Here is a 27,599-nt window from a genome sequence, read left to right as displayed (position 1 = left end):
AAATATTCAGTGGTATAGTTTCAGTGTTGTGGAGTAATTGTACTTGCTCATGTACGCCTTAATGTTAAATGTTAAAGGGCAATTTAGTAGAAGTGTTTTTGTGTATTGTGTTTCTAAATCAAGTAGTTTTTTGTTTTTTCTCCAGCATTTACTCCTGAATGGTTTCTCTGTTTCACTGCTGTGCTCCTTTGGGCTGTTTGCTGTTGATTGCTTGTGATAATGGAGATTCATGGAGTGAGGGGCGTTTGTTCTGCGATTGGACACGTTTAAGATTTCATAATGAGAGCGAGAGCGAAATACCTAAAATGACCCTAAAACATTACATGTGGAAAAATCCACTACTCTCTAAAGTAGAAGGTGCGTTCACCAGCAGATGGGTCACGAACTGCTCTGACGAGCAACAAAGGACAACAGGACAAACGAGGACAACGGTGTGCGTCTCACACAGACGCAGCTTGTTTCTGTCAGTCGACTTTTATGTCGCCATCGAACATCATTTGTTCTGCGTTTTCAGATGAAACACAGCACTTGATGGCATTAGCTGAGTTCAACAGAGATGGGTGGATATGCGTAGTAAGGATGATGTGTGTGTGTGTGTGTGTGTGTGTGTGTGTGTGTGTGTGTGTGTGTGTGTGTGTGTCTGGTGTGGGGGAGGGGAGGGAGACGGCTGACAAGGATAGTATGACAGTTAAGCTGATTGGAAAGCTGCTTGAGATGAGCTGGTTCTTTAGATTGTAATACCCGTCACCCTCCCTCTGCTTTCTCTCTCTCTGTCTCTCTGTGTCTCTCTCTCTCTCTCTCTCTGTTTGTAGAACAAATGTGTACGTTACTGGCCGGACTTCAACGCCACCAAGGAGTTTGGGAAGGTGCAAGTGAGGAATGTGGACGAGCAGCCAGCACAAGACTACATCCTCAGGAAGCTGGAGGTGACCCGTCTGGACCGGGTAGGAAGAGCTGTGTACTCAGTCAGAGCTGACCCACTGACCTGGGGTCAGATTACCCAACACTTCACAGACATACACACACACACACACACACAATCCTCTAGCACGTGCTCGTGCTTGTGATTACACTTACGGGAGGATCGACTGCATGGATGTGAAGAATACAAGGAGCAGATGCAGAAAGATTCTAGTTTTCTTACAATGAAGCTTTTAAATAAAAACCCTTTGATGCAGCGTTGTTCTTTTGTACCTGAAAACAATTCTGACTCCAGTCAGTCTGAATTTGATTGAATAGGGAGGAATATAAAATGGCGTGTATCCTGTGGATGTCCAGTCTTGTTGTAGCTGGTGTGCGGATGTGATGTATCTTCTGCACAATTCAAAATCTCATATTCTAAATATTCTACGAGTACAATGGTGGAGCTCACAGTCTGCTAATTCTGTCTGAGAACAACCTGGTAATATTTTAATATTTTCACCAAAGACCGCCGCCACCCTCCCCCCCCATCCAGTTCACTGTCAATCTCCTGCAAAAGCAGGAGCGTTTTACATGTTATACTGCACACAGGAAAGATTCCTGGCGCGCTGTAATCCTCCGTACTGGTCCTAAGCGATAATTCCTCTGAGTAAGAACAAGATCCGCAATCCTCATTTCGCACAAAAGCGTATTTCAGCATTCAGGGAGGCTCATCGGTAACTGCAGCGTTACCGCTCTGCCAACAAAGCCCTACACATGGCAGCTGACCAGAGAGTATGCCTTCATCACACTACAGCACTTTTGTCCTGACTGTGTTGTTGTTGTTGTTGTCTTTTTGGAAAATAAATCAAATCAAAGTATTATATATTTATATATATATTAGCTTTTTATTGGTTCATGTTTTGTGTGGAATGAAGATTGTGGGATTTTACCTTTTTCTTACAGTGGGATTATATGTTTTGATGAACACTGAGGAGTGAAGCTTCAACCACCACATAATAAACAATATGAATACTCCCATTAAAAAAATAAAAATCTTCTTCATCATCTTCTCCTGCTGTGTCCTGGTTGTAGAAGGAGCCCGTGAGGTACATCTGGCACTATCAGTACCTGAGCTGGCCCGACCACGGGGTGCCCAACGAGCCTGGTGGTGTGCTCTGGTTCCTAGAGGATGTCAACCGCACGCAGAACTCCATTCCAGACACTGGACCCATTGTCGTACATTGCAGGTACAACGGGGGGGGGGGGGGGGGGGGGGGGGGTTTATATAAGCGTGCGGTTGAGCCGTAAGTTAATTACTGGTGTGTCAGGTAGAGAGAATAACAAGCCGATGTGCCAACACTGCTCTGAAGCTGATATCGACAACAGCAGTTATTAAAACCTCATCTTGCGTACACGCGTGCACGCACAGTGGCTGCTGCTCTCCTTATTGCACGAACCTGAGGCCTGTGTTACTGCGATACTGAAGACGTCCAAAAGTCTTTTGCAGCTGTCTATGGAAACACTGTAGACTTGGTTACAACAAAAGGAAGAAAATAAGACCTTTGTATAGTTACACGGTGCTTTCATTTAACCCTGGAATTTGTTTTAAAGGATGCCTTAGGCGTAGCTCTATAGAGGGTGCAAGAGTATTTAGAATATTTACAGCAGCAAATTTATGTCAGACATAAATATAAATGAAAGGAGGAAAAAAGACCCACAAGTTGGGCCAAAATCGAGGAACTTAATAAAACAAAACTCTACAAGTGCATAACAAAATTCTACAATAAGTAAGGGAAGTGCAGTACAGCGGTTTTTATTTTATTTATTTTCTTCTTCACGTTGATTCGATTTCACGAGACACCTGATGACCTTGCTTTCTAAGGATGAATATATGAGCTTTGGGTTTCTTGAAATATGGTTTCACTTGGCCACTTGAGTGCGCTATAATTAAGGTTGAAAGTTTTACCTTCTTATTAGCAATAGGCCTTCACCAACTTTTTTCTCTTATTACATTAATGCCCCAAACACTTGAGCTGTAATAACTCTCAGTAACTGTTAGATAAAGTCCTTCTTTAGCCAAGTAACTATCATGCCATGGGTTTTATTTACATTGCTCTGTTTTACTTCTGAATTATCTCAGCTTGACCAATAACAGCTGTTTTATTTTTGCTCTTTGTCTTGACATAAGAGCCTGAAATTAAAATTTGTAGTTTAGTAAAAAAGAAACACTGAGTCATAGCTGAGCTGAGTTGTAAGTCTTAGATTTATTTCCGTGTTACAAACATGAATGAATTCCTGCTGTGTAAATATTTTTTTTATTTAATGTGTTGTTATCATCAAGAGTGCGCTGAGTCATTTTACATTAACAGCAGACACGTGACTCTCACACATGTTTGGTAGCAAATGTAAATAGATTAATCCATCTGGTGTGAATAGAAGAATCCGGTTTTCGACGCGTGTCTATCACCGTGCCCAGACACCCGAACACGTCAAGCAAACATGATGACAACATGAGACTCATTACTGTCAACTGCCAATCAACGGGCTGCTGATAAATTTATGTCGTCAGTGTGGAGGGAATAACATTGTGACTGAGTGATGTAACAGCATTTTATATGTGACACAACAACAAATTCAAGGGACTTTATTGCTGTCGCCAAACTGTGATTCACAACCGTAGATTTTTATGTGTTACTTCCTTTGTCATGTTGGATTTGAGAAAAGTTTTTTTGCCTCGACTTTGATGCTTAAAGTGTTTTAATTACACACAGTTTGACTTTCCTCTCTGCTGTCCCCGCAGCGCAGGCATCGGCAGGACAGGCACCATTATTGTCATCGACATCCTCATCGATATAATTAACCGCCAAGGTACGAAGCTGAGATATAAAAGTGACACACTCTATTTCATTAAAATCTTTGTGCTGTGTCTGTGCTAATCTTCTGGATGTGTGTGTGTGTGTGTGTGTGTGTGTGTGTGTGTGTGTGTGTGTGTGTGTGTGTGTGTGTGTGTGTGTGTGTGTGTGCGTGTGCGTGTGTGTGCGTGTGTGCGCTCCAGGTCTCGATTGTGACATCGACATCCCCAAGACCATCCAGAGGGTACGGCAGCAGAGGTCGGGCATGGTGCAGACAGAGGCCCAGTATAAGTTCATCTACATGGCTGTGCAGCAGTACATAGACACGGCTCAGAAGAGACTGGAGGAGGAGCAGGTAGTCCGCTACGCTATAAATCAATTTCAGGGGCGACTTCAAATGCAGGAATTAAAATGCATCACATAACACTTTTTGACACGGTAATGAAGGCTTTAAAATATTTATGTGCGACATGTGTTTGACCTCAGAGTCTGAAGGCCAGTGCCGTGTGTTATGTTATGACAGCTAGCGCAGTGAGGCAAACAGCAGTTTGGCAACTATCTCAGTAAGTTTCCAGTGAATGTGGATACCATCTGGGACTGTTTAAAATTTAATTCAGGTCTCAGACACAGGACAAGTTTGTGAAAACTTTGTCAAGGATCTTGTCGTCTAAACGGAGTCTGACTGATTCGTGTTGACACTTTGCAGAGGAATAAGATGAAGGAGAGGGAATATTCCAATATCAAATATCCCCCGATGACCAACTCGAGGTCCAAACCCAACATGGCGTCCTCGCGCTCCTCTTCTGTGTAAGTAGAACACATACCATGGTGAAGGTGTAGTGACCATTAATGTGATGATTAAACACATGGTCACAAAACTGGTTTTATAAGGAATTATATTATATTTTCTCTGGCCTGGGAGTAATGTTTGTTATAAGAATGTATATGTAATATAGTTAATGTATAATTTAATGCAGAATTGGTGCAACAGTGGATTGTGCGAGTTTCAGTCAGCACCATCAGTGTCAGTGCTGAGAGCTACAGTAGCTGCAAAGCTTGTGGCTCATTATGGGAAATGTTGCTTTTAGCAGAAACTTAATTTAGACGGTTAGATTGTTTGTTAGTAGATGATCCATCCATTCATTTTCTGCTGCTTAGTTAGATCCAGGTTGCATTAATTATATTAATCACATCATTAGGAATTATTCCTCATTACTGCTGCAAAGTACTGGAATAAAAAAAATCGATATAATATAATAAATATTATAATTTCACACTTTAGCCAGTGTGATCATGCAACTGGTTTTAAGTTTCATTTTATCATATATTCAGAAGAGCTTAAAAAGTCTTAGATTTAACTCCATGAACCTGCAGTAACCTTCAAGTTGTTAATTTGTTTTGTAACTGAATATCTCCTCTGTGTTACTGCAGGATGACAAACGACGATTCATCGGGCGTGTACGAAAACATAAACTTTAAAAGCCCTCAGACGTCTTTTAGCAGCAACACCAGGAGGTAAAACATGTCGGGGACCTCCGCATCTCTCTGTCAGCCTCTTTGTGAGTACTTCGTCTGTTTCGTTTTACACTGTGGCAGGACACATTCAGCCACTATTGTTTAAAATAAGCACTTTGTTTTTGTATTTTCCTCTCTGCAAAAGTGAAAAAAATGTGTTAGAGCATCATCCCACTTGCTTTAGATTTTTTTGTTAAAGGTCTGCATTGCAGTCGATTTGGTAGAGGGGGACATAACGAGTGTTGTTGGCACTTCATGTTGGATCCCATTAGATGTAAGTGTGGCTTTTTTGGAAAAATATGAGCTATAATTTAGCTCTAAATTTAATGCTCGTGTGGATGAATCAGGGAAACTGATTTTGCCCCTAAAATCAGGAGTTGTGATGCTGTTAAAACTCTTCCACTGATAGAAGACTCTCTCCCTGTGAGTCAAATTCATTTTCCTCATGTAAGTAGAAGAGTAATGTTCTCCTATTTTCAAGGTTCAAATTATAGGCTGGCGAGGAGCAGCGGAGCTTCCTTAAAAGAAAATCTGAGCTCCACTCAAAGCAACAAAAGATTCAATTTGGGTTCATATTATAATCAACCTCGATTCTCAGAGTCTCATTCTGTTCCCTCGCATAGTGATTAATAGAGCAGACAGGGTCATCAGCAGAAGACAGCGCAGAACTGTGAATTAATTACCAGTGAACGTATTTAGAAATTAATGTTAAATTAATTTGAGATATTTTGTCTTTATGGATTGTTTGGGGTTGAAAATTAATCTAACCTGATGTTTTTGTAAGCAGGTCTCAAAACAGCATTTATAAATACAGATTTCTTTTTCATGGCTAAAACTTTTTAAATAAAAACTTATTTATTTATTTATTTTTTCATTCATTTATGTATTTATTTGAACCTCGGGTGGGACTACAAGTTGTCAGTTGGATGTTGTTAGCTTAGCTTAGCTTTGACGGGATGTCACCTGTTTGGAAGCGAGGGTCCTTTCAGCCATTTGAGGAGCTATCTCAGTTTGCTGTTGTTGCTAAAAGCTGTAAATATTCCAGTATTTTCTCAGAAATATTAGAAAAATATTGCTTTCAGTACAATTGGAAAAACACGGGAGCATTTTCCTGACTGTTGGTTCTCTCAGAGATCTGTGATGGGGAACGCAACCAATGAATTTATTATAAAAGCAACACATGTTTTTGAAATTCTTAATCAGTTGTGTGATTGGTTGAAGGCACTTCAGTCACTGAACAACAAAAAAGGTTTTAAATCCAAACACACACACACACACACACACACACATCTGCATCATGAATAACATCGTAACTACGTGATTCAAAGTGACACCAACCAATTCCACTGTGTGTGTGTGTGTGTGTGTGTGTGTGTGTTTGTGTGTGTGCGTGCGTGCTTCAGTTTCAGCTTCAGTGGGAGGTGTCGCTTCGTCAGCGCCTGAAAATCCCTTAGGTGCGGAGGAGGAGGAGGAGGATGGGGGGGGGTTGCTCTGACTACCGCCCACACCTGTGGACCCTGTCTGGGCTGAAGGTGGCGGGCTGACTCCTCTCCTGCTGCCGTCCCGCTGGCCCTCTCTGTCTGGAGTAAAACCCCACCCTCCACAGAGAGGAGGACTCTTCAGCAGAAAGCCCGCGCTCAGAGCCTCTGTCCTCCCCCGTTTCTCTCCCCCCCTCTTCTCTCCAGCTTCCAAAGCTTCTCCCTCTCTTAACCAGCGAAAGTGCCTTGTCACAGGATGTGTCTGTAATCTAGCCTCCCCAAACCTGCTGTTGAATCTGCACTGTTACTGTTTTCCAAACCCTGGAAATCCAAAGTTGACAAAGCAAACGACGAGTTGTTTTTTTTTTTTTTCTCCCCCGGGATGATGATGTGTGTTGAACATGGAGTCTGCCCTGGCCTGAAATGAACAGAGCTGTACGGGACCCAAGAAGAGGTCAAAGCTAAGCTGTTTGTCCGCTCGTTGCTAGAGATCACACTGTTCGCGCTCTCTCTCTCTCTCTTTCTCTCTCTCTCTCTCTCTCTCTCTCTCTCTCTCTCTCTCTCTCTCTCTCTCTCTCTCTCTCTCCCCCCCCCTGTCTTTGCTGGCTGTCATTTGAACTCAAACCTAAGACTGTTTTTGCTGAGTTCTGTCTTTCCAGCTGTGGAGCTGTGGTGGTTATTGATGTGGCCGCTGACTGATAGCAAGCGCGGTTACGTAACCTACTGCAGGATCCTAAGGCACAGGAAGAATAATTGAATTTTTACGTTTTAATTTTGGGTGTAAAAGTTGTTGTTTTTTTTGTTTTGAAGTTTTTTAATTTTTTCGGGAGATTTGCTGTGTAAGAGGGGTCTGCAGTCTCCTGTGCTGTTGCAAAAGGCAAATCAGCTGTTCTGTTATCGCTCTTTAACAGAGCTGGAGACGTTGTTACTTATTTCTTTTACGGTTACAGGGACAAACACATCAGTCCTGTCTGTCATCTGTCATCTGGACACCATCTCCAGTCTTTCTTTTTTTGTTTGTCCTTTTAATCAGCTTCATTATTTCTTGGTGTTCCTGCTGAAGCTGTTGGTATCATGGTTGTGTAACATATGAGATGTTTATTTTTTAAATGTATCTATATTTATAAAACAGCATAATGGTGGAAGAGAAAATGTTTAAGCACAAGTGTCTAAGCAGCAGCACCCCCCCCAGCCCCAGCACAAATTTTGATTTAAATCATGATAGTATTTTGAAGTCCATTTTTGACAGGAAACTGGGTTGAGAGGATTCCTGAATGGGCGGTTGGAGTCGAGCTTGGCCGACCGCCGCCTCTCAGCTTCATTCGTCTGGCTGTCCTCGTTAATCAGCAGGTCTGATGCGGTTCAACATCTGTCGGAGGAGTTCGTCACAAGGAGTCAAGGCAAAGGGGCCCGATTACAGTGGGCCAGATGGCCATCTGCCTGAGATTGAAGAATAGATTTGTCTCCAAAAAGTAATTTAGAAGATGGCCATAATCCAGGCTTGATGATAGCGGGGCGAGTAAGCCGACGTCATTGATGTGATAAGGAAGACGGTGGTGCTGCGGAGCACTGAGTCCTCCGCGCCGTCTGGCAGATTGTTCACTATTTTTAGCCTCCAGGATCAGCACCAAAATATCCCGCTGAAATACAAGCGCACAGACGTAGATGAAATCTGACCTAGCTCGTTTAAAGTGTAACGACCTCTTAAAGTAAAAAAAAAAAAAAAAGATAAAGAAAAAGATAATAATGTTGTCATCTGCAGTAGGACATTGAAATGACTAAAACCGTGAATGAGTGACACTTGTTGGTGGTGCTTGTGCTCTGACCATTCCCCCTGTCTCCAGCAACAGAAGCGTTCAACGAACCAGGTCAAGGACGCTCGCAGGCTGCGCGCACCTCGTTTTCTTCAGTCATAAATCAGCCGGTTTCTGCAGCTGCCGCTCGTGACTCTTCAGAGACATGATTTAAAATCTAGCCATGAGTAATCAACACTGGAATAAAACAAAAAAAAACAACCAAAAACTGTCATTTGATAGAGTTGACCTTGTGCAGTTTTCTAAAATAAAGTAACAGTGAGGCCAGCAGTCACCCTGTCACCCTGTCATCCTGAGAGTCGCAGGCTCAGATTCCTTTTTATGAAGGTTCTACTACAGTAGACGAAGAACACCCAGAGAAATCAATTCACAAATATCTTGTGATTTTTTGGGCTACTTGGCTACTTTTGTCTGGTTTGAAACTTTTTCTTCTTATAAGTTTGTTGCCATGTATTTTTAATGGTTGTTTCTCTATGTGAATAAAAGCTATGTTTTATTCAGTGAAGGGCATTGCCTGCCCTGTGTCAGCGAAAGACGTTTGTTAGAAAAATGCTGCACCACTTGATGTATTTCAGTTGAATTTGAACTTCGGGGACGTTTGAAGCCCTCTGGGTTTTTTTTGGGGGGGGGGGTCCTTTTGTCCTTTTCCCTTCTGAACTGTGATTCTTTGTCTGACGAATGAGAAATGACTTTTTGTGGTGTTTGTTTCTGTGTTTCTAACTCTTTTGTATTTCACTTTGCCTCTCTGGGTCAAGTTGTTTGTGATACGGTGAAACATCGATACTTGAAAGTGTGAAACTGCTGAATCTTTGGCCTCAGGGCTGTCTGGATGTCCATTGGCTGTGGAAGTATTTTAGGTAGTGCACTAGATTTTTGCCATCAGTGTTTTATTTTTTCTTGTTTCTTTTTTTTTCAAATTGTACATTTCTAATTGATTGTTTTATCCGTTCTTTCATTTTGTATTGTGTCTCAATTATGAATATTATTATTATTATTATTATTATTACTATTGGTGTAATTTGACTATTGATAAGTAAATTCAGGCTGAGTTGATCCAGCGCACATGGAGGTGTGCAGTAGTAATACGGTATTTTCTTTCTGCTTGTCCTCTTACATTTACTTGAAAATGATGTTGATATTTTAAAAAAAAAATTTGTTTGTTTGCTCTTTTTCTTTCTTTGTTTTTTTAATTTTTATTCCTTGTTCCTCTGTTGGTGGCAGTATGGCGGAAGTGAGTCGTGGTATACTGAGTGCTCCCATGTTGTTCGGTGGAGGCTCCTCCCCTTTCCTCCTCTTCTTGCACTGGCTCTGCCCAAACGCCTTTTTTTGCTGTATAGGCTACAACTGCTGATGCAATGAGCTGCCAGAAAAATGGCATCGAAATGTTTTATTATCATATAGTTTAATAAAAATCTACGATGGCACTATGTAAAGTCACACGTGACGTTTTGCTTGTTTCTGTCGTGTTCGCAGGTTTATCTATTTATTTTTAAGATTGGGGACCTTCTCCACACTAATAAGGAGAGTTTTGGGGAAAAGGTTGGAGAAACTTTGCCCAAAAAGTGAAAGAAATGTGAGTTTAACAAGCAACTTTCTGTGTTTTGCCTGCGGGTGAAGTACATGTAGTGGAGAAGCAGCAGAGAACACAAGGCGGTGTGTTATGAACTGTTGTTTGAGCTGAACCCTGCTGTGGCTCTCCATCCTCTCCACTCCAAGTTTTGTCTTCAATTTGAAAAGTGCTCTATACTGGGGGGAAAAAAAACAAAAACCTGCATCGTGGCCTGAGAATTTCACCTAATGTTGACTAACTAATATAAATACTGAAAAACAAGGCGCCGCAGAAAAGCACCAGTTTCTCGAGTAATGACGGACCGCTCCATGGTTGAAGGAGCCTGTAGAAATTGTGCTTCATAACTCACAAGAAAGTAAATATAAGGGGAGGGGAAATCAGGAATGATGAGTTTGTTTTACTGTTATTTTCAGCACTTTATCTGCTTTTGGCATTAACTGTTGAATAAAAAAGTTTTAAGTAGCTGCCATCCGCAAGAAAATAGGCTGTTTATTCTGCTTTAATGGAGTAAAAACAAACAACACACTGAAAAAATTCATTGTAGGCTTGAAAGGTTTCGCTTAAATACCCGAGACCAAAATGCCAACTAACAAGAAGCTTTTATTAATATTTTTACAAACAACATTTATTATTGTCTTCCTTTTTCTTTTTTTTTTTACCTTTTATTTATTTAGAGAAAGCCATTTTCAAGCCATTGCTAAGTGTTTTTTGGCTTCACTCTGCGTTTATTGGTTAACTGTGTTTACTGGAAGTTTAAATGGAGCTGCAGGACGTTCCACTTTTATTACAGCCAGTCCCAAACTAATGCTGGGATTTATTGTAACCGTCTTATCAACCACGTCACGTGGGAGCTGCTCGGAAAAACCTTCATCTGACACACCTAAGTCAGGAATAAATAAAGGAAACTTCCTGTTAAACTTTGATTTTTATAGTGAAAGGTTAAAGGTTCAGATAAGGAGGAAATGACGAACTTAACCCTGAAACTAAGACTTGTTTCTAATTTGCATTCAAGCGCTTCAGGAGCTGTGAGTTGTTCGAGGGGAATTTACTACACTTGCTCCTCTGACAGATTAATCCACCAACTGATGCTGCAGTAAATTTAGTTTTTAAGAGATGATGATCACGATGAACCACAATTAAATGACATCCATCTTAATAACGAGGAAATCGTAGACAAATGTTTTGTTATTTCCCAGAAACATGATCTGAGTAAATACCTCACATTTTTTATTACAGTTCTGTAAACAAAGTCATATCAAAACACACACAAATCATCTGTACAATATATAAAGTTGTCAGCTGACACATTGTGATTACATTCATTCACTATTTGTTGTTCTTCAGCCAACCAGATATTTAAGTGTAGTTTAGTAGTGTAGTACTGCTGATGTATACCGTGGAGAAGGATAAATTCCAGCTTTGTAGAGTTAAAGCCGCCATGTGCAGAATTTTTATGTGATTATAATTTAAATATTCACAATAATTCAACTTATCCTGGTAGTATGTGACAGAATAACACAAATGTCCACTGGAAATTGATGCAGTCTGTGCTGCTTTCAGCCCTTTCATCTCGGCGTCCCCTGATGGGATCTGCCACCATGTCTTTGTGTTTCTTAAACTGCCACCAGGGGGCACTAAAAAGAGACACAGTGGATTTAACATCTGTAGTTCTGCTGAAAGTTGAAAACCTGAGGTGCGGACAGATGTGTCTAGTAATAATCAAGTGCACTTATCAAAGCTGAAATTACGCAGCAACGGTTTAGTGTCCAGTATTTCAAATATTAGTGTCATATTATACATTATGTACAGTTGCAGTGAAGTGCAGTTAGTGGAGAGGTTCACTCCGCCATACGCGGTGGTCTGGTGAATGGGTTGAAAGCAACAGTGGTGGTCACGGTAGTGGGGCCGGAGTCGACGCGTTGTCGCATACAGCGCATGTTTCCAGTGCTGAAGACGCACTGCAGCGGCCACAACACGATGACGACAAGCAGCACCATGAGCACAATGAAGAGCACCATCCTCTTCCAGTCCGCGATCCGGCCCAGCGCGCCATGAGTCCGTGGCCGTGTCTGGGTCGGAGCGGCCACCGCCTTGCTGACCCCAATGTCAACGCAGACGCAGAAGGCCGTGGGGCTGTCGGAGGTGCCCAAGTCGGCACTGTGCCTTGAGCTGTTGTAGCACAGCTTCTCCCCCTCCAGATATACCGACTCCACCTGCTGCTGGTGCTCGGGAAGCTTGCCCAGGACCTCGCCGCTGTTGGCCAAGGCCGGGGGTCCCTCCTCGGGAAGTGTGGTGAGTTGGCGGCAGAAGGGGCAGGAGAGGCGCCCTCTGCTGCCGTCGGTGTCATCGCCGGTCTGCGAGACAACCATGAGGCGGGAGAGACACTCCAGGCAGAAGGTGTGGGTGCACTCCAGCTGTTTGGGTGCTTTGAAGACATTGTCATAATTGTAGCAGCAGATGGAGCACTCCGGCTGACCGACGACTGACACCTTCTTTTGCAGCCCTCCAGTCGTGTCTTCGGGTCCGACCTGTGTGTGCCAAATTTGTGGAGACTGTTCCATCTTCTTTCTCTTTTGTCCAGTCCCTCTTTGAACTCTCCTTTCTTAATCTGTAAAACAATGAATGAAAGATAGAGATTAATTTTCATATTTGCAGATGGTAAGCGTGAAAACTGTGCAAGCAAATGAAAACCATTTTTCCAGTCATGCACGACCATAATCCCAACATGTTAACAGGATTACAGTCAATCAGTGATGCATTTTCTGCAGCCCAGCTGAATGTTGAACTTCGACCTATTTCTACCCTCACACGCAGCACACGTAATTTTACAAAGCTGACAGGATGTTGGATTCTCAATGAGTAATTCACTCGTGCACAAGATGCAAAAAGGGTCAGATGTGTTGAGTAATGTTTACAAAAGCAACAAAAACAAGAAAAAATAAAATATCTCAGTTAAGTAACGTGCCGGCGCAAGACAGGGAAAGGACAATGTCCACCCCCTTATTTTGTGTGGGCTGTTCTGCAGTTACAGCGTGAGTGTTTTTGTTTGCATGGACACAGTGTTCTTCAGGTAACACAGAAAAAAAGGATTTATCAGTCTTGACTACATTTTAATCACGACACAACAAGCCACATTTGACACCTTTAATTCCACTGTATATTATTCAAATTATTTACCACTATTACTAAGAATAAAAGCCCCTGTTGGTGCAGTTTGCTGCTGTAACACTCAGTGTCCCGGTCATGAACCTGCAATGAAACCCAGAGAGTCATAGTTTGCTGAGCCTCACTGCAAAATTGATTAGATGATTTTCCCATTGAGCGCATTGATAATCATCAGGCTGTTGTAAATATTAAGCGTGGTGACAGTGGATGTTTGGTTTGGGCATGGAGTCAGTGAGTGCAAACCTAATGGGCTCTTCTTTTAAATATCTCTATGTCAATGTACATAGTGAAAATACAGATTCTGCATTATCTAACCAAAGATTAAGCAAGCTAACTCTAAAGTTTAGCCCGTGCTAGCTATTTTAAGCTAGGTGTTCACTACAGCTGATGGCTTTTAACCCCTGAACCCCTGCTGCACACACCATATATATACAATACCATTTATACCACCGTTATTATAAGGTTTCAGTTTTAAGTGCGTAGTTGATCTGTGGACCTGCTAACAACAAGCAAAACTGATAAAACACAATACAGTTTATGTTGTCAAGACAGATAACACCAGAATATCCCAAATATCTCATCTGTGTAGCTCAGATAAGAGCGTAGCAGTGTTATCTTATGGAGTTTACATGCAACAGTTTGCTACAGGAATCCAAGTGTTTTAAATTTTACTCGACAATTTGCATACAGGCCTAATGGTAGCTAGCGCAGTGCAAACATGCACCAGCTGTTACAGGGAGTCACTGAGTCCTTCTCGCATCAAGCAGCACAGTATGTGGCCCTACCTGGGACAGTATATAAACACAGGCAGCTTTGTTAATGTGAGAGCACAGTATAGCAACTGTAAAGAAGCTAACAGACCAGGTTTTGGGACCATGTTAAGTCTGCAGGACTCTGGGCTTTGAGGACTAAATTGCTGCGCTCTTCTGAGTCTGGTCTCCTTGTCTCATTTTTTTTAAGGATGATGAGAATATTACATGGTAATAACTTGCCCGCTGGTGTTGTGGGTCAGGTATTAAAGGGCACTAATGTGAAGAGGACTGTGTGTGTTTGTGTGTTGGGGATGACTGATGGTCAGAGCGCAGGTGTTCTGCCTGTGCCCTCAGGCCTGGTCCTGCCCCAGTACTCCCATTCACACAAAGTCCCTGCTTGTTCTCTGTTTAATCGCTCCATCTACCCTTGAAATTCCTGCACCGCAAACTCTTTCTCTCCGTCTCCACTGAATTCAGACATGCTTTAGGGGGATGAGGACGGATTTTTCTGTATTATTACACTTGTCTTATCAAGTCCCCCGCCCCCCACCCACCCACCTGATGATGCTGACTCAGTTTCCCTGTTGCCTAAATGTAAATTGTATCACTGGGTGCGGTGATTCACTGAAATCTCCCATGCAAACATGCATCCAGATAAAATTTTAACTCACGGTGACTGGCTGTTTTTATTAACCACACCTCACCAGCCACTACGTATCCAGTGACTGTGCAGGTGACCAAAAAAAAAAATTCAAGGAAGTATCTCAAACATTTAAATGAACACAATCACTTCTTATTTTCAAGTGAGGCTGCTGAGGTGAGCTAACTGCAGCTTTATGAAAGGACCAGGCAAACACACGCTAAATCAATACATTACTGGAATTAGATAAACAGAGACAGTTTGTGTTAATTGTCTCCAACAACTAGAATCAAACTGTGCCTTTTCACCTCACTTGAGAAGTGGGGGATTGTTTTGTTCAAACCAAGTCATTTGGATTTGAATAGGCAGGAACAAACCACAGCCAGAGGGACTAACTTTGCCTTTGGTTCTGTGTCGTTATGACGATTAGCATACTCATAGTATTGGCTTGTATTTGCACAAATGCTCATTCACACCCATAACGGTTCATATTAGGTTAATCAGTGTGTTAATCACGGGTCAAAGAGATCAAGCTCAAGGTCTTTGCAGTGAGACAGAGTTTTCCAAAGCCTCAGGCTATGTTGCCTGTAGCGCAGGCACTAGGTAAATAGCAACTGAACAACAACAGCAGAGACTTTGACATTCCACAGCTGTAAGTCTAAATTCCTGCTCGTCTTATTTACAAATGCAAAAATGAATTGCTTACATTGTTGTCTGACCCTCCGTCAAACTTTAACACATATGCTGAAATATGTATCTTAGTTGTGTTTTTTATAGAAAATGAAGAATGGTGTAAACACAATCTGGTCATGAATCTAGTTTCAGACTCTTTAATTAAAGGGAGGAAGGAAGGAATAAGTTTACAAATGAAAGGTTTAATTAATAAGCAACTAAACACGCCCAACTCTAATCAGTACACTCACTGCTACAGGCTTATTTGGTCTGGTATGACCAGTAGCTTATGCACTGTGGATACTGTTAAACTAAAGTAAACTGCCTGTTTCAATGCGAGATGTAACAAGATGAAAAGCACGTGGAAGCCTTTTCTTTAACAGTGTGTCCAGGTGGAGGAAATACAGTTTGTCGGGCTTTGTGGCCAGAGCTGAGGAGGTCATATACTGTACAGCAGACTCAAATATTAACTCAGAACAAGTTATTGCTGAACCCAAATTAGCTTCAAAGACGAGCTTGGGGGAAGCGTCTTTCTTGTTTCACAGTTCAGCACAATATTTTGCTTTGCTCTTAACTTTATGGTCCCTCATCGCTTTCAGCGGCACATGTTTTCCTCGTCTCGTCCGTCCTACTGACCCATTAGTATACAAATCACAGACCTCATTTGTTAGTCAAATTTGAGTTGTTTTTTTTTTTCTTTTTAAGCCTCATATAAGATAATGTAGTTTTCTTTTTCTCTGTGCCTTTGTGTCTCTGGGGTTTAGCTTTGTGTATCTTCAACTACAAGTTCAGCTCAACCGTCAACCACAATGCTGCCCTTCCTGTTCCCAGCCTGCGGGAACAGGTAGGGCAGGCGGTGGGGGTGGGTTGGCCTGTTTAACTGAACGTGAGCCTGGCCAAGGCAAAAAACAGACCTGAACATGTAGAGATAGCACATGTGTAAATACAGCACACAATGCACTATGGAGCGGTGCGGCTGCTAGTGTGCTTCTGTTATCTACCTTGTGATAGATGGATGTTTCTTTGAAATGAAGTGTTCAGCATATCGTGATGTATTACAGATGAATCCAACAGTTTGCAGTTGGTATTCTTTGTTATCTATTGGTATTTGATTCAAGAGGAATGACTTAACTCACAGTGCTGTGGTTATTAAAAAAGAGTCACAGCCTTCACATCAAAAGAAAAAAGCTTAAATGAAAACAACAGTTGTAGTGAAACAGTCTTGTGCTTGAACAACAGTAAGCCACACACTGGTGTAAAGAGCACAAAAGGCTTCAGGCAAAATTCAGAGTAAAGGTTCAGTTTACCTGTTAACTGAAGAAGATGTCAGATGATCCTCTTTATCTCTCTGGGTCGGGCGCAGCTCTCTCCCTTTGCGCTCAAAGATGCATTTTTCTGAAGTCAAAGTCAACTGACCTCAGAGATCCCAGCAGGGAGTTTGAGGGGGGGTATTTAATTGCCGCGTGTACCCGGGCTGAGGTCCTCCTCTGTACTGGTCCGAATAATCTGCTGGAGCCACAGGTGTGTGTGAGAGTGTGTGTGTGTGTGGGGGTGTGTGCTCACAGGCTGAGTAATAGCTAGCTATGTCAATGTCAGCTCTAGGTCCTCCTTCCTCGACGTCCGTTGGCCGGTATCACCTGCCCTGCTCTGTCAGCTCCCTTTTTAGCACTTTATGCAAATTGGTTTAGAGGTGTCTCGGCCTTGAGGTGGTGTCTGAAGGCGGGGATGAGGAGCAGGAGGAGGGGGAGGAGGGGGGAGGGGGAGGAAGACACCTCAAGACTTCAAGGAAAGGAATACACATTCTTGCCAGATCACCACCCCTCCCTGTTGATATCTTTGTTTTTCATCCTCACCTCTTTCTACCTGTCTCCACTGTGTCCCCACCCTCACAAAAAAGAAAACACACACACGTGATGCAAATATAGCCCTTTACCCCCAGGCTAATAAACAAACACATACAGTTAATCAAATCCTTCAACCGACTGGTCAGCAGTAGATCACATCGACTAAATGCAAACTGAGCCGATGCAGAGTCCCTCCACCGTGTTGGACTTTAAACACGTAAGACACACAAGCTACATATGTTTCCCATCAGCCAGTATGCTTAAGCGGCACAGTGCATATAAGGGATTCATTTCCATTGAGTCAGTGATAAGGAAACAGGTGGTGATACAGGGCTATCTTCCCACCGGAGCACTCTGTGTGAATAGGCTCTTCTTTACTGACATGGTGTCGCCGGTCAGTATGACACATCAGCGCCCGGCGGGTCGTCCCCACGGTGTTACAACTTTTCAATGCACGCATGTGTATTTTTTGAAAACAGCAGGCGAGGTGTCTCATAATGACAAAAGCAATGTCATGTTTGGTCTTAGAGGGCGAGATCAGCGTTAAGCATAAAAAGAGCTTTTCTTTCAAGTCTGCATTCATTTAATTTTTAATTCAGGAAATAAACATAAAAATAACAAATGTACATCCAGCAGGAAGAAGCTCCTGCTCATTAAGATAACTTGAAGCATGTTTGTTGGAGTTTTTTTTATTTGATTACTTATTTTATTTTATGGTAATGACTCACGGCTCTGGGCTATTAGCAATAGCTTGTCTCCGCAGTAACAGCTGCCTAACTGACTTGGTTATTTAGTAACCCAAACACAAATACTCCCGTATCATATCAGCAAAGTCATTTATTGGGCGTTGAGTTGTGAGTGCTTTGGAAAACGAAAGGTATACAATCAAAAGCCATTTTATTTCCTTGCCTGGAATCAACAAAACTTGGCTTCATAATTAACATGTGAAAGATTTAGTGCAGAATGGAGGGTTGGGTGAAGCCACCGCTGAGGTTGGGGAGGGATACACGTGAGCAGGGAAGTGTGTGTGTGTGTGTGTGTGTGTGTGTGTGTGTGTGTGTGTGTGTGTGTGTGTGTGTGTGTGTGTGTGTGTGTGTGTGTGTGTGTGTGTGTGTGTGTGTGTGTGTGTGTGTGTGTGTGTGTGTGTGTGTGTGTGTGTATGTATGTGCAGGCAGGCTATAAAATGACACAATGTTGACTGTCTGCCTCCTCAACCTGACATTTATTCAAACACTAGAGAGCAAAGATGATATTTTCAATCTCTGTTTGAAGCCCCCCCCAGGGGCAAAATCTGTGCTCTTGCATTTTTTTTTCAGTTTAAAACATACAATACAATGTTATGTCTGACCCAGATTGGTAAAGATGGACAGCAGGGTGTGTGTTTTGTTGACTGCAGGGATTGGACTCTGACTATAGTAATCCCAACTTTTCATTCAGCTTCCTACAACAAAGCCGAGGGTTTCACTTCACCCACAGACATCCTTACGCACCACTGGAACAAGCTATAACTATGGTTTAATGCTAATCTTAGCAAATGTTAGCATCCTAACATGCTAAACAAAGATAGTAAACCTTAAACCTGCTGAGCCGCAGCATGATAACATTGTCATTGTGAGCATGTTTTCGCAAGCTGACATCGGCATTTAGCTCAGAGCACCACTGTGCCTGAGCGCAGCCTCACAGAGCTGCTTTAATAATGGCCTGAATCCATTCTGCAGGAATGAAAACACTACAGTAATGTTTTAGATTTCTGCTGCTCCCGTGCAATGCAGGGTGACAACATGTTTTGTCAGTCAAGCTCCAGAGGAAGAAATCCTAACCTTTCCTCTCGTGCCACTACAATTTCCACTTCCATACTCTTCATTCTATCTACTGACTTTTTCGCCAGCGTTAACCTGAGGATAAACTTCAGACTTTAGACTTACGTTTCAGGCATGTTTGCCTTTATTAGTTAATGTACAGTAAAGAATGTAAAGGGTGATGGGAGGACAAAGGCAGAGGTGAATGACATGATGCAAAGGGCCCCAGCCAGGTTTGAACCAGAGGCACTGCCGTTACGTGGTAGGGATCTTTGACCACTAGATCTCCATGACGGACAAAAACTTGACATTTACTGGAAAGAATAGCAAAAATCATCACTATGTTGTGTATTCCACTGATACACCACTGATGGATTATTTATTGAACAGGCCCTCCAGGCACAGGCCCAGGGGCCCTGAGAGGTCAGGGGCCTGAAAAGACACCGTACAACCACAAAAAAATGAGCACAGTGACGCAAAATGACCATAAAGAGACAAAAAATGACCATAAAGAGATGCAAAGTACCAGAAGGAGATGCAGAACGACCATAAAGAGACACAGAACGACCACAACCAGATGCAAAATGATCACTAAGAGACATAAAGCACCGGTCTGGGGGTCCCACATATGAGGTGTGTGGGTGGCCTTTTACTTTTTTTTGTCCATGGCCCAATTTTCTTTGTCCATGCATGTTGGACACTTGATGAACACAAAACTTTAAATGCACTTTTAAGTATTTACTTTTGCCACAGTGTTAATTGTAGTTTGCAGTAGGATTGGTGTCTTTTTCAGTGCGCGCACATGTTTTAAAATTCTCATTTCAGTAAATTCTCTCGTTCACATTTGTCTTTACTAACAGAACTTTATATTCACAAAGCAACCTCACAGTCAGGATTCACAGGGATAATGCATGAACCACTAAAGCTATGGCTGTAGCGTTGCACGTGTTAACCGATACAGGAGCTTTTGGAGGTGATGAGGAAACCAGACACCTCCAGGTGCCTTTTTCTGCTTTCCAACACCCATCTGCTTCTCTACACCTCCAGCAAACCAGCAGCAGCAGCGTCACGTCAGTTTTTTTTTTTTCAACATGAAGTGAAAAACATGGCAGTGGTCCTGTATTTGCTGTCAGCGAATGAGGTGCCAGAGCTGAGAGAAGGTCACTGTTGAGCTTTAATAAAAAAGCACAAATCCAATAAATGCTGTGGGTGACAGCTGCGAAGCATGTTAGCAGAACAAACAAGAAGAGTTAAGTGGTGGGGTAAAGGTGTAAAGGTTTTGTGGTGGAATGGCCCTTTACTTAACCGAGGACGGGACTGAGACATACAACCAACAGGAAGAAACACAGCGTCCAAATGTTGCACATTAAACACAGCCACGTTTACAGTGTTGGATAGCGGCATGGATTCCCCGTCTCCCCAGGATGTGCAGTAGTTGATATTTACCTTTACACAGTACTTTCAAGAAAGCAAATAATACTTAGATTTGACTAACCCCAAACATAACCCAACTCCTTTCCAATCTGTCCCCCCCTCTCCTCAGTCCACTTGGTTTGCCCCAATGAGGCTGATCGAACACACCAGGCCCTGGTCATCAACGCTCTCACCGGCACGACTCCATGACAGTCCTGGTCCCCAGATATCACCTCAGAGAGAGAGAGAGAGAGAGAGAGAGAGAGAGAGAGAGGGAGAGAGAGTGATCAGAAACAAAACTAAAAAACACTGCAAACAAAAACATCTCCTGGAAATTAATCTAACATAACACATCAATCAACTAAATAGGATCCACCATCAGCCGATTAATACATTAAAAAGAATCACTAAACAAATATTTAAACCTACGTGTCTGAGTGTCTGAGTGTCTGAGTGCATGTATGTGTTTGGGAAGGTAGGTGTAGGAACTGCAGCTGTTTAATGAGGCGATGCTCACAGCTCCCTCACAAAAGGATGTAGTTTTGACTAAAGTATAAGAGCTCAGGGTTATGAATATATGAATACTGCAGGAATGTTTGCACAAAGGTAAATGTAATTTATATTTCAGTCTCTCTATGTGTGATACAATGCGAATGAATGGCATACATTAGACTGTAAATCATGTTTTGCTCCAGTCACCTATTTCTTGGACGTATTCCATAGTCATGTGTGACAGGTGGCTCAAAGGAACATCAAAACAGAGAAGGTAAACACGAGAAAATATTGATTTACAGCTTGTGGATGGCTATTTTACAGTTTACTGGTAGGCACTTTATTTCATCAACTTATCTTTATGACCCACAACTACAAAACAGTCACGTTCGACTTCAAATAATCTTTGGCCCTGCAGGTATTACTATAGCGCTCTCTGTGTTTTGTTGATGAGTCATGTATTGAGGAAGCCGGAAGTATATGCGCATGTTGTTGATAATGCTCCTTATCTGGGTCATATTATCATTATGGTTAAGAAATTAACTAAAGTTTACATCAGCGCAGGATGTGCAAGGGCTTTGTTCAAAAAAAAAAAAATTAAGATCAGTTGAAGCAAGTTACAAACCTTGTGTCGCTCAGGTTTCTACAAGGTTATCACAAGTTCTAAGAATAGCTTTCCATAACAAAGATCCTAATGTCGGACTGAGGTCAAGCACTGTTTCTGTTTGGAGGGAGATTATCATTTTCCAACCCACTGACCTTCACTGTCAACATGTGGCTTTTATGGTTGTGTTTATCCTATTTTATTCTCTTGGAAATTGATGACACACTGTATAAAACACGTGTTACTCACACACACACACACACACACACACACACACACGTACACACATGTACACACACACCCTCTGTTTTTCCACAATGACTATAATGGGTTGGTTGCAGCTTGTCAACAAATGTTATATTAAATCAGAAGTGTTTCCTTTTTCTCTTTTATGTCTCTGTTTGTCTGTGATGATGAAAAGTTTTCTGTAACAGACAAATGTAAAAATGATAAAGGACAGGTTCATATTTTTAAGCCCGTCTTTAAACAATACCCACATGCACCTGTGTTTACTGAAATTGGCTGCAGAGAGATCCTTTTCTAAGAATATTCCACTGTCCTCGCTCTGTGTAAAAATGCACTCTGATGTTCAGCTGAGGTTAATTTGAAATTTCAAGAGTCCGAGTCAAATCAACTCTCTTGATTTTCCTAAATCAGACAGCAGAAGCTTCATACTAGTGTAGAGTGTGGAGTGGACTTTTTAGACATTAGAATCACCTTAGGAAATGATCACTTCATGGCCGCTATGTACAGGACAAATGATTACAGTGACCAATAACTGTATCAATACCATTCAAAGCCATTAAAAAAAAACAAGACATGGAGATACAGTAAATGTTAAAGTGAGGAACTGATCCACGTTCAGGCACCCAGGAGGCTCCAGGTTAAGGTGGTGATCAGTTTATGGTAATTGGATTAATTTCAAATGAGTTTGGTGATGCAGCATTCACCAGCAAAGCTCAATATAAACTTTATTTACATAATAGGACATAGTCTGTTCTTAAGAGAGGACATCTTGTTACAGTTTTAATGGCGTTTTTATTTTGGTTGATATTCTGCTGACGTGGCGCATGTTGAAAAAACAAACAAACGAAAAACAGCAAACTCATTGGAAGCTAGTACACAGCGGTTAGCTGCAGCACACCTCTGCTCTGTGCCTTATGAGTCATGCAACAGGAGTTTATTTATATCATCACAGAAACAGATAGACATGCATGAAAAGCAATGAAACATGACATAAGAATTTACATTTAAAGATTGAACACAGAAATAGAAAACCTAGTCTGAAGAGGTTTGTACATAATCTTTTCATCAGGTTCATCCACATTCGTCACTCCAAACATTTTTACATTTTGCCTGAAGCTTTTCAGGTTCTTGAAATGAATATTTACTCAAAGTCTTGAGCTCCTGACTGGTCTTGCATTGTTCTCATTCATATTGTAATTCTAAGGGTGTGTGTCGTTCAGATTGTAATGGCCTCTGAGACAAATGTGGCTGACTTTAAAGCAGCAGTGAGGCCACGGTCAGTGGAGCTGCAGTAAGTGACCCGCAGGTTGATAATCCTGCAGGTTGGTGTCTGTCCATGCACAGCTCTGGTGAATTCCCTCTGTGCTGCCCCCCACAGGACCTGAGACACAGTCTATTCCCAACATGACTCCCCTGATCAGATGAAGTGACTTCAGGTGCGTTCAGGTGCGCTCTGACTGACTATGTTCTCAGTTCATGTGTCTCCAGTCTCAGCTTCTTCATGCGTCGCTGACAGTGTGAGTTTTCCTTCTTTAATGTCAATCTGGTATAAATTATATAAAAACTTTGTTTGATTTACATTTGATAACATCCTTTATTCATAGTTTGCCTGCTTGTATTGATTGGTCATTTGCATATTCGTTTGCCTGCACTGCAGAGAGTTAAACTGAGACCAATGAATTTCATTTTCCTGTCCAACACTGATAAACCAGCATGCAACTCATTGTGGCACCAATGACTTACAGGATGTAATTGTATCTGACACTAGCTTGTTAATACTGATGCAACAATGTGTAAGAAGTGTTTTACTGCTGTGGCTGGTTGATGTGTTGCTTGTTCTTGCCCCTCTGTTTGTGGTTACCATAGAAAGTGTAGTCCAGTGCTTTCCAGTTTTAGGGCTGGTCCCCTCCAGTGATCACAAAATAAATCTGAAGGGTTGTGAGATGATGAATTGGGTAGGAAAGGAGGAAAACACAGATTTGTATTAAATTTCCACACTAAGCTTCTCCCTCTTTTGTAAAACACGAGGAAGTTGACTTGTCTGGGCCTTCAGCACTTTTAAACTATCAGAAGTTTAAAGGGTTGGATCTGCTGTCGGCTTACAGGCATCTGAAACTTGACAAAGAAGCTCAACTACAGTGCTTTTCTGCAAGTGTTCACAAGGCAAATAGTCGAGGATCACTGGGTTAATCTTTAACAATGCACTGTATTTTATAACCTGTTTATTTTATCCAAAGTTTTAATCTGTAAAGTAACAAGTAACTACAGCTGTGAGATAAATGTACTGCAGTAAAAACTACAATATTTCATCCTGAAATTGCGTAGTAGAAGTAATGTAATAGGAATATACTCAAGGAGAGTACCTTTTAAAATTATACTTTAGTCCAGTGCCGAGTAAATGTACTTAGTTACTTTCCACCATGGTGAATAATCATCATCCTGCCAGAGATGAGAGGTGTGGAAGCACATGCAGCAGTACCAGCAGTACCAGGGGCAGCAGTATTATTAATAGTTGCAGACAATGCTAGAAGCAGAAGTAGTAGACCTATTAGTAGCATTAGTATTCTCAGCAGCAGCTTTTGAACACCATCAGTGAAGTAGCTGTCAATGACTTCTGTGTGTGTGTGTGTGTGTGTGTGTGTGTGTGTCTGTGTGTGTGTGTGTGTGTGTGTGTGTGTCTGTAAACAAAGAAACATTTAGATTTCTTCTACAAGTCACAACTTTGGCTCTAGTCAAGGTTAAATAATGCAATGGATTGTCATAATAATTCCTGGGCAGCAGCACCAACAATGTAACAGTCACAGTGCTGACCAGGAACACTCAGCATTCTTTCATGTGAACTTTCAAGCAGCAGGTTTTTAGTGAGCCTTGTCATAAAGTCTGTGAATACCACAGAACCGATCTCTGGGGCATGACATTGCATAAGAACAGGCTCTAAAACAAAAAGTAATTGTATGTTACAAGACCAACGTTGAAACTGTTAGTCCAGCTCCAATTTTTTAAAGTCAAACAGGCATTATGAAAATATTTTCCACAGACACGTTTTTTTGATTTATTGGCCTTGATTTGAGTTGCTATTAGTCTGTCGTCAGGACGTGTGTGTTTATCAAATCAGCAGGTTAGTCATTCATCATGGGAAGTGAAATGAAACTGCCTCGAAAGAGTAGATAGAAAATGTGTGTACATTTACACCAGGCCACTGTGACCTTCACAGTCTGATATTTTATATATTTCTGCTCATGAAAAAAACAACAATGTGTCAACGTCTCACTATTTTACAACCTCTCCAGCCGGTCTGTGGCTCTCAGCCTCGAGCCCATTGGCTCTTATCAAAGATGTAATTTAGTATAATTACCTACAAAAGCTTCAAAATGTAGTTAAAGCAGATGTTACACAAACACAAATAAATAGTGAATGTGTTGGGAACTATTTCCATTGGCAGATCAAAACACCTTCACCAGACTTATCCTTTAACCTGAGACAGACAAGTGTTAGGTCAGCACATTGATATGTGGTTCTGTGCCGTGTTATTCTTAACTTTAATCTCAACATTGATATATAGTGTAAAACACCTAAGGCCAGATGGTATGGAACTGAAGTTAAACAGTTGATAAAAATATATTTTTCCTCCAGCTAGCTGCTGTCTTCATTTCAAACTTCCACCACTTCCTGCTCAATACTTCAGTTATTGACAATTCAAGCACTGCGTTGAGATGCTGATGTTGGTGCATGAAACAAAAAAGTTCCAGGAAGATTTTCAGTGTGTTGGACTGAACTCCCCTTGGTGAAAGTGCATGGAGGCAGTGCCCCCATGTGGTCAATACACTTGTATGACATTGCTGGGATGCTTTTGTGTGGTATTACTTGACGTGAAGTGTTTGAGAATACTACAGAGATTTTGGGAGGTTTTACTGACCTAAAATTTGCCTTTCAGGCTGAGCTTGCATCTATGTACCATTCCAACAAGCTTGACCAATCAGATGCCTATATTTCTGTAAAAGCTGGTCAGGGTTGGGGCCGTGTTTTGGTGTTAGGGTCTCAGTAGAGGACGTGGGGTGGATATGCAGCCAGAGAAAAAAAGTTCTGCCTGAGAGGCTAAGAGCAGGGTAAAAAAGTTCCCTTCACAGAAGAACCTGTTCTGCCAGAATACTTCATCCCTGCACTCTCTGTGGGTGTGACTTAAAAAGTTAAATCCAGTCAGTGCTCCAGTCCTCTGGAGGACTGACTCCTCTGTAAAGATTGGCTCATCTCAGACACCATTTTCAAACTAGTAAGGTTAGGTTTCCTAATCATATGAATTCAACATAATGAGTTATTTGAAAGCTCAGAGGTAAACGCTGGGGAGATATTTTACATAATGTGCTATTCTACCTTACCTTACTACCATACTATGCCTTACTATACTATGATGTTTTTATGCCTTACCTTACAATATTTTATTTTATTTATTATTATCAGGGTTTGAACTCTGGGCCTGGGGCCTTTTTGTTTGGAATTTGCATGTTGCCCTCGCTGTGCCTGCGTGGGGTTTCTCCGGGTATTCCGGCTTCCTCCCACAGTCCAAAGTCATAGTTAGGAAGGCATAAAAAAGTCATTGTATATTCAGGTATAAAAAGGTCATCATATAGTAAGGCACTACAGTTGCCAGTTAACCTAATGTGCATGTCTTTGGACTGTGGGAGGAAGCCGGAGAGCCTGGAGATAACCCACGTAGGCACAGGGAGAAAAAGCAAACTCCACCCAGAAAGGCCCAAGGCCCAGAGGTCGGACCAAGAAACTTCTCACAGTGAGGCGACAGTTCTAACCACTGAACATAAGTATGGAAAGCATAGTAGATACTATATATGTAGAGTAAGGCATAAAAATGTGAAAAAACATCATAGTATACTAAGGCATAAAACCTCATGGTATAGAGATCAAAAAACGTCATAGTATGTTATAAAATTGTCAAAAAACGTCATTGTATAGTTAGGCATGAAATTATCAAAAAAACTTCATAGTATATTAAGTCATAAAATTATCAAAAAAACGTCATATTATATTAAGGCATAAAACCTCATGGTATTGTATGGATTAAAACGTCATAGTACAGTAACACATAAAATTATCAAAAAAACCTCATAATATAGTATGGCATAAAAATGTCAAAAAACATCATAGTATAGTAAGGCATGAAACCTCATAGTATAGTATGGCATAAAATTATTTTAAAAAAGTCATTGTATCATAAGGCATAAAACCTCATAACATAGTAAGGCATAAAATTGTCAAAAAAACGTCATAGTATAGTATGGCATAAAATTATAAAAAAAAAAAAAAAAGTCATATTATAGTATGGCATAAAATTATCAAAAAAAGTCATATTGTAGTGAGGCATAAATTGTCATTCTATAGTACGGAGTAAAATAATAAAAAAACGTCATCGTATAGTAATGCATAAAATTATCAAAAAATCATCATTGTATAGTAAGGTATAAAACACCATAGTATAGTATGGCATAAATTGTCATAGTATAGTATGACATGAAATTTGATAATAATGTCTTAGTATAGGATGGCATAAAATCATCAAGAAATGTCATAGTATAGTATGGCATAAAATTATTAAAAAAAAATCATTGTGTATTAAGGCATAAAATCTCATAATATATTAAGACATAAAATTGTCTAAAAAACCTCATAGTATAGTAAGCCATAAAAAGTCATAGTATAGTAAGGCATGAAAAGTCAGAGTATAGTAAGGCATAAAAAGACATAAAAACGACATAGTATAGTAAGGCATAAAAAGTCATAGTATAATAAGGCATAAAAAGTCATAAAAACGTCATATAATAATAAGG

General features: G+C 41.2%; 2 protein-coding genes across 4 annotated transcripts in view; one reads left to right on the top strand and one right to left on the bottom strand.

Annotated features, from left to right (window-relative positions):
• Positions 1–9,995, top strand: part of ptpn11b (protein tyrosine phosphatase non-receptor type 11b) — a 40,912-nt gene extending 30,917 nt beyond the window's left edge. For all 3 annotated transcript variants that reach the window (XM_056384921.1, XM_056384919.1, XM_056384922.1), the window contains exons 10-16: positions 813–944; positions 1,996–2,150; positions 3,704–3,771; positions 3,959–4,110; positions 4,462–4,562; positions 5,187–5,314; positions 6,674–9,995. In XM_056384921.1, the coding sequence (XP_056240896.1) occupies positions 813–944; positions 1,996–2,150; positions 3,704–3,771; positions 3,959–4,110; positions 4,462–4,562; positions 5,187–5,274 (696 nt within the window). In that variant the 3' untranslated portion in view covers positions 5,275–5,314; positions 6,674–9,995. The remainder of the gene's footprint in view (positions 1–812; positions 945–1,995; positions 2,151–3,703; positions 3,772–3,958; positions 4,111–4,461; positions 4,563–5,186; positions 5,315–6,673) is intronic.
• On the bottom strand, positions 9,698–16,985 carry LOC130174739 (RING finger protein 223). The gene is made up of 2 exons (XM_056384923.1): positions 16,669–16,985; positions 9,698–12,740 (listed from the first exon to the last, which is right to left on the bottom strand). Exon 2 carries the CDS (start codon positions 12,691–12,693, stop codon positions 11,971–11,973), a length of 723 nt encoding a protein of 240 aa, XP_056240898.1. The 5' UTR covers positions 12,694–12,740; positions 16,669–16,985; the 3' UTR covers positions 9,698–11,970.
• Positions 16,986–27,599: the final 10,614 nt, after the last annotated feature.

Source organism: Seriola aureovittata, chromosome 9 (assembly GCF_021018895.1).
Source record: "Seriola aureovittata isolate HTS-2021-v1 ecotype China chromosome 9, ASM2101889v1, whole genome shotgun sequence".
NCBI lineage: Eukaryota > Metazoa > Chordata > Actinopteri > Carangiformes > Carangidae > Seriola > Seriola aureovittata.
This window is presented reverse-complemented; position numbering and strand designations above follow the sequence as displayed.

Coding starts and splice junctions, on each gene's coding strand:
- LOC130174739 (XM_056384923.1), bottom strand. CDS start 12,693: ATGGAACAGTCTCCACAAATTTGGCACACACAGGTCGGACCCGAAGAC.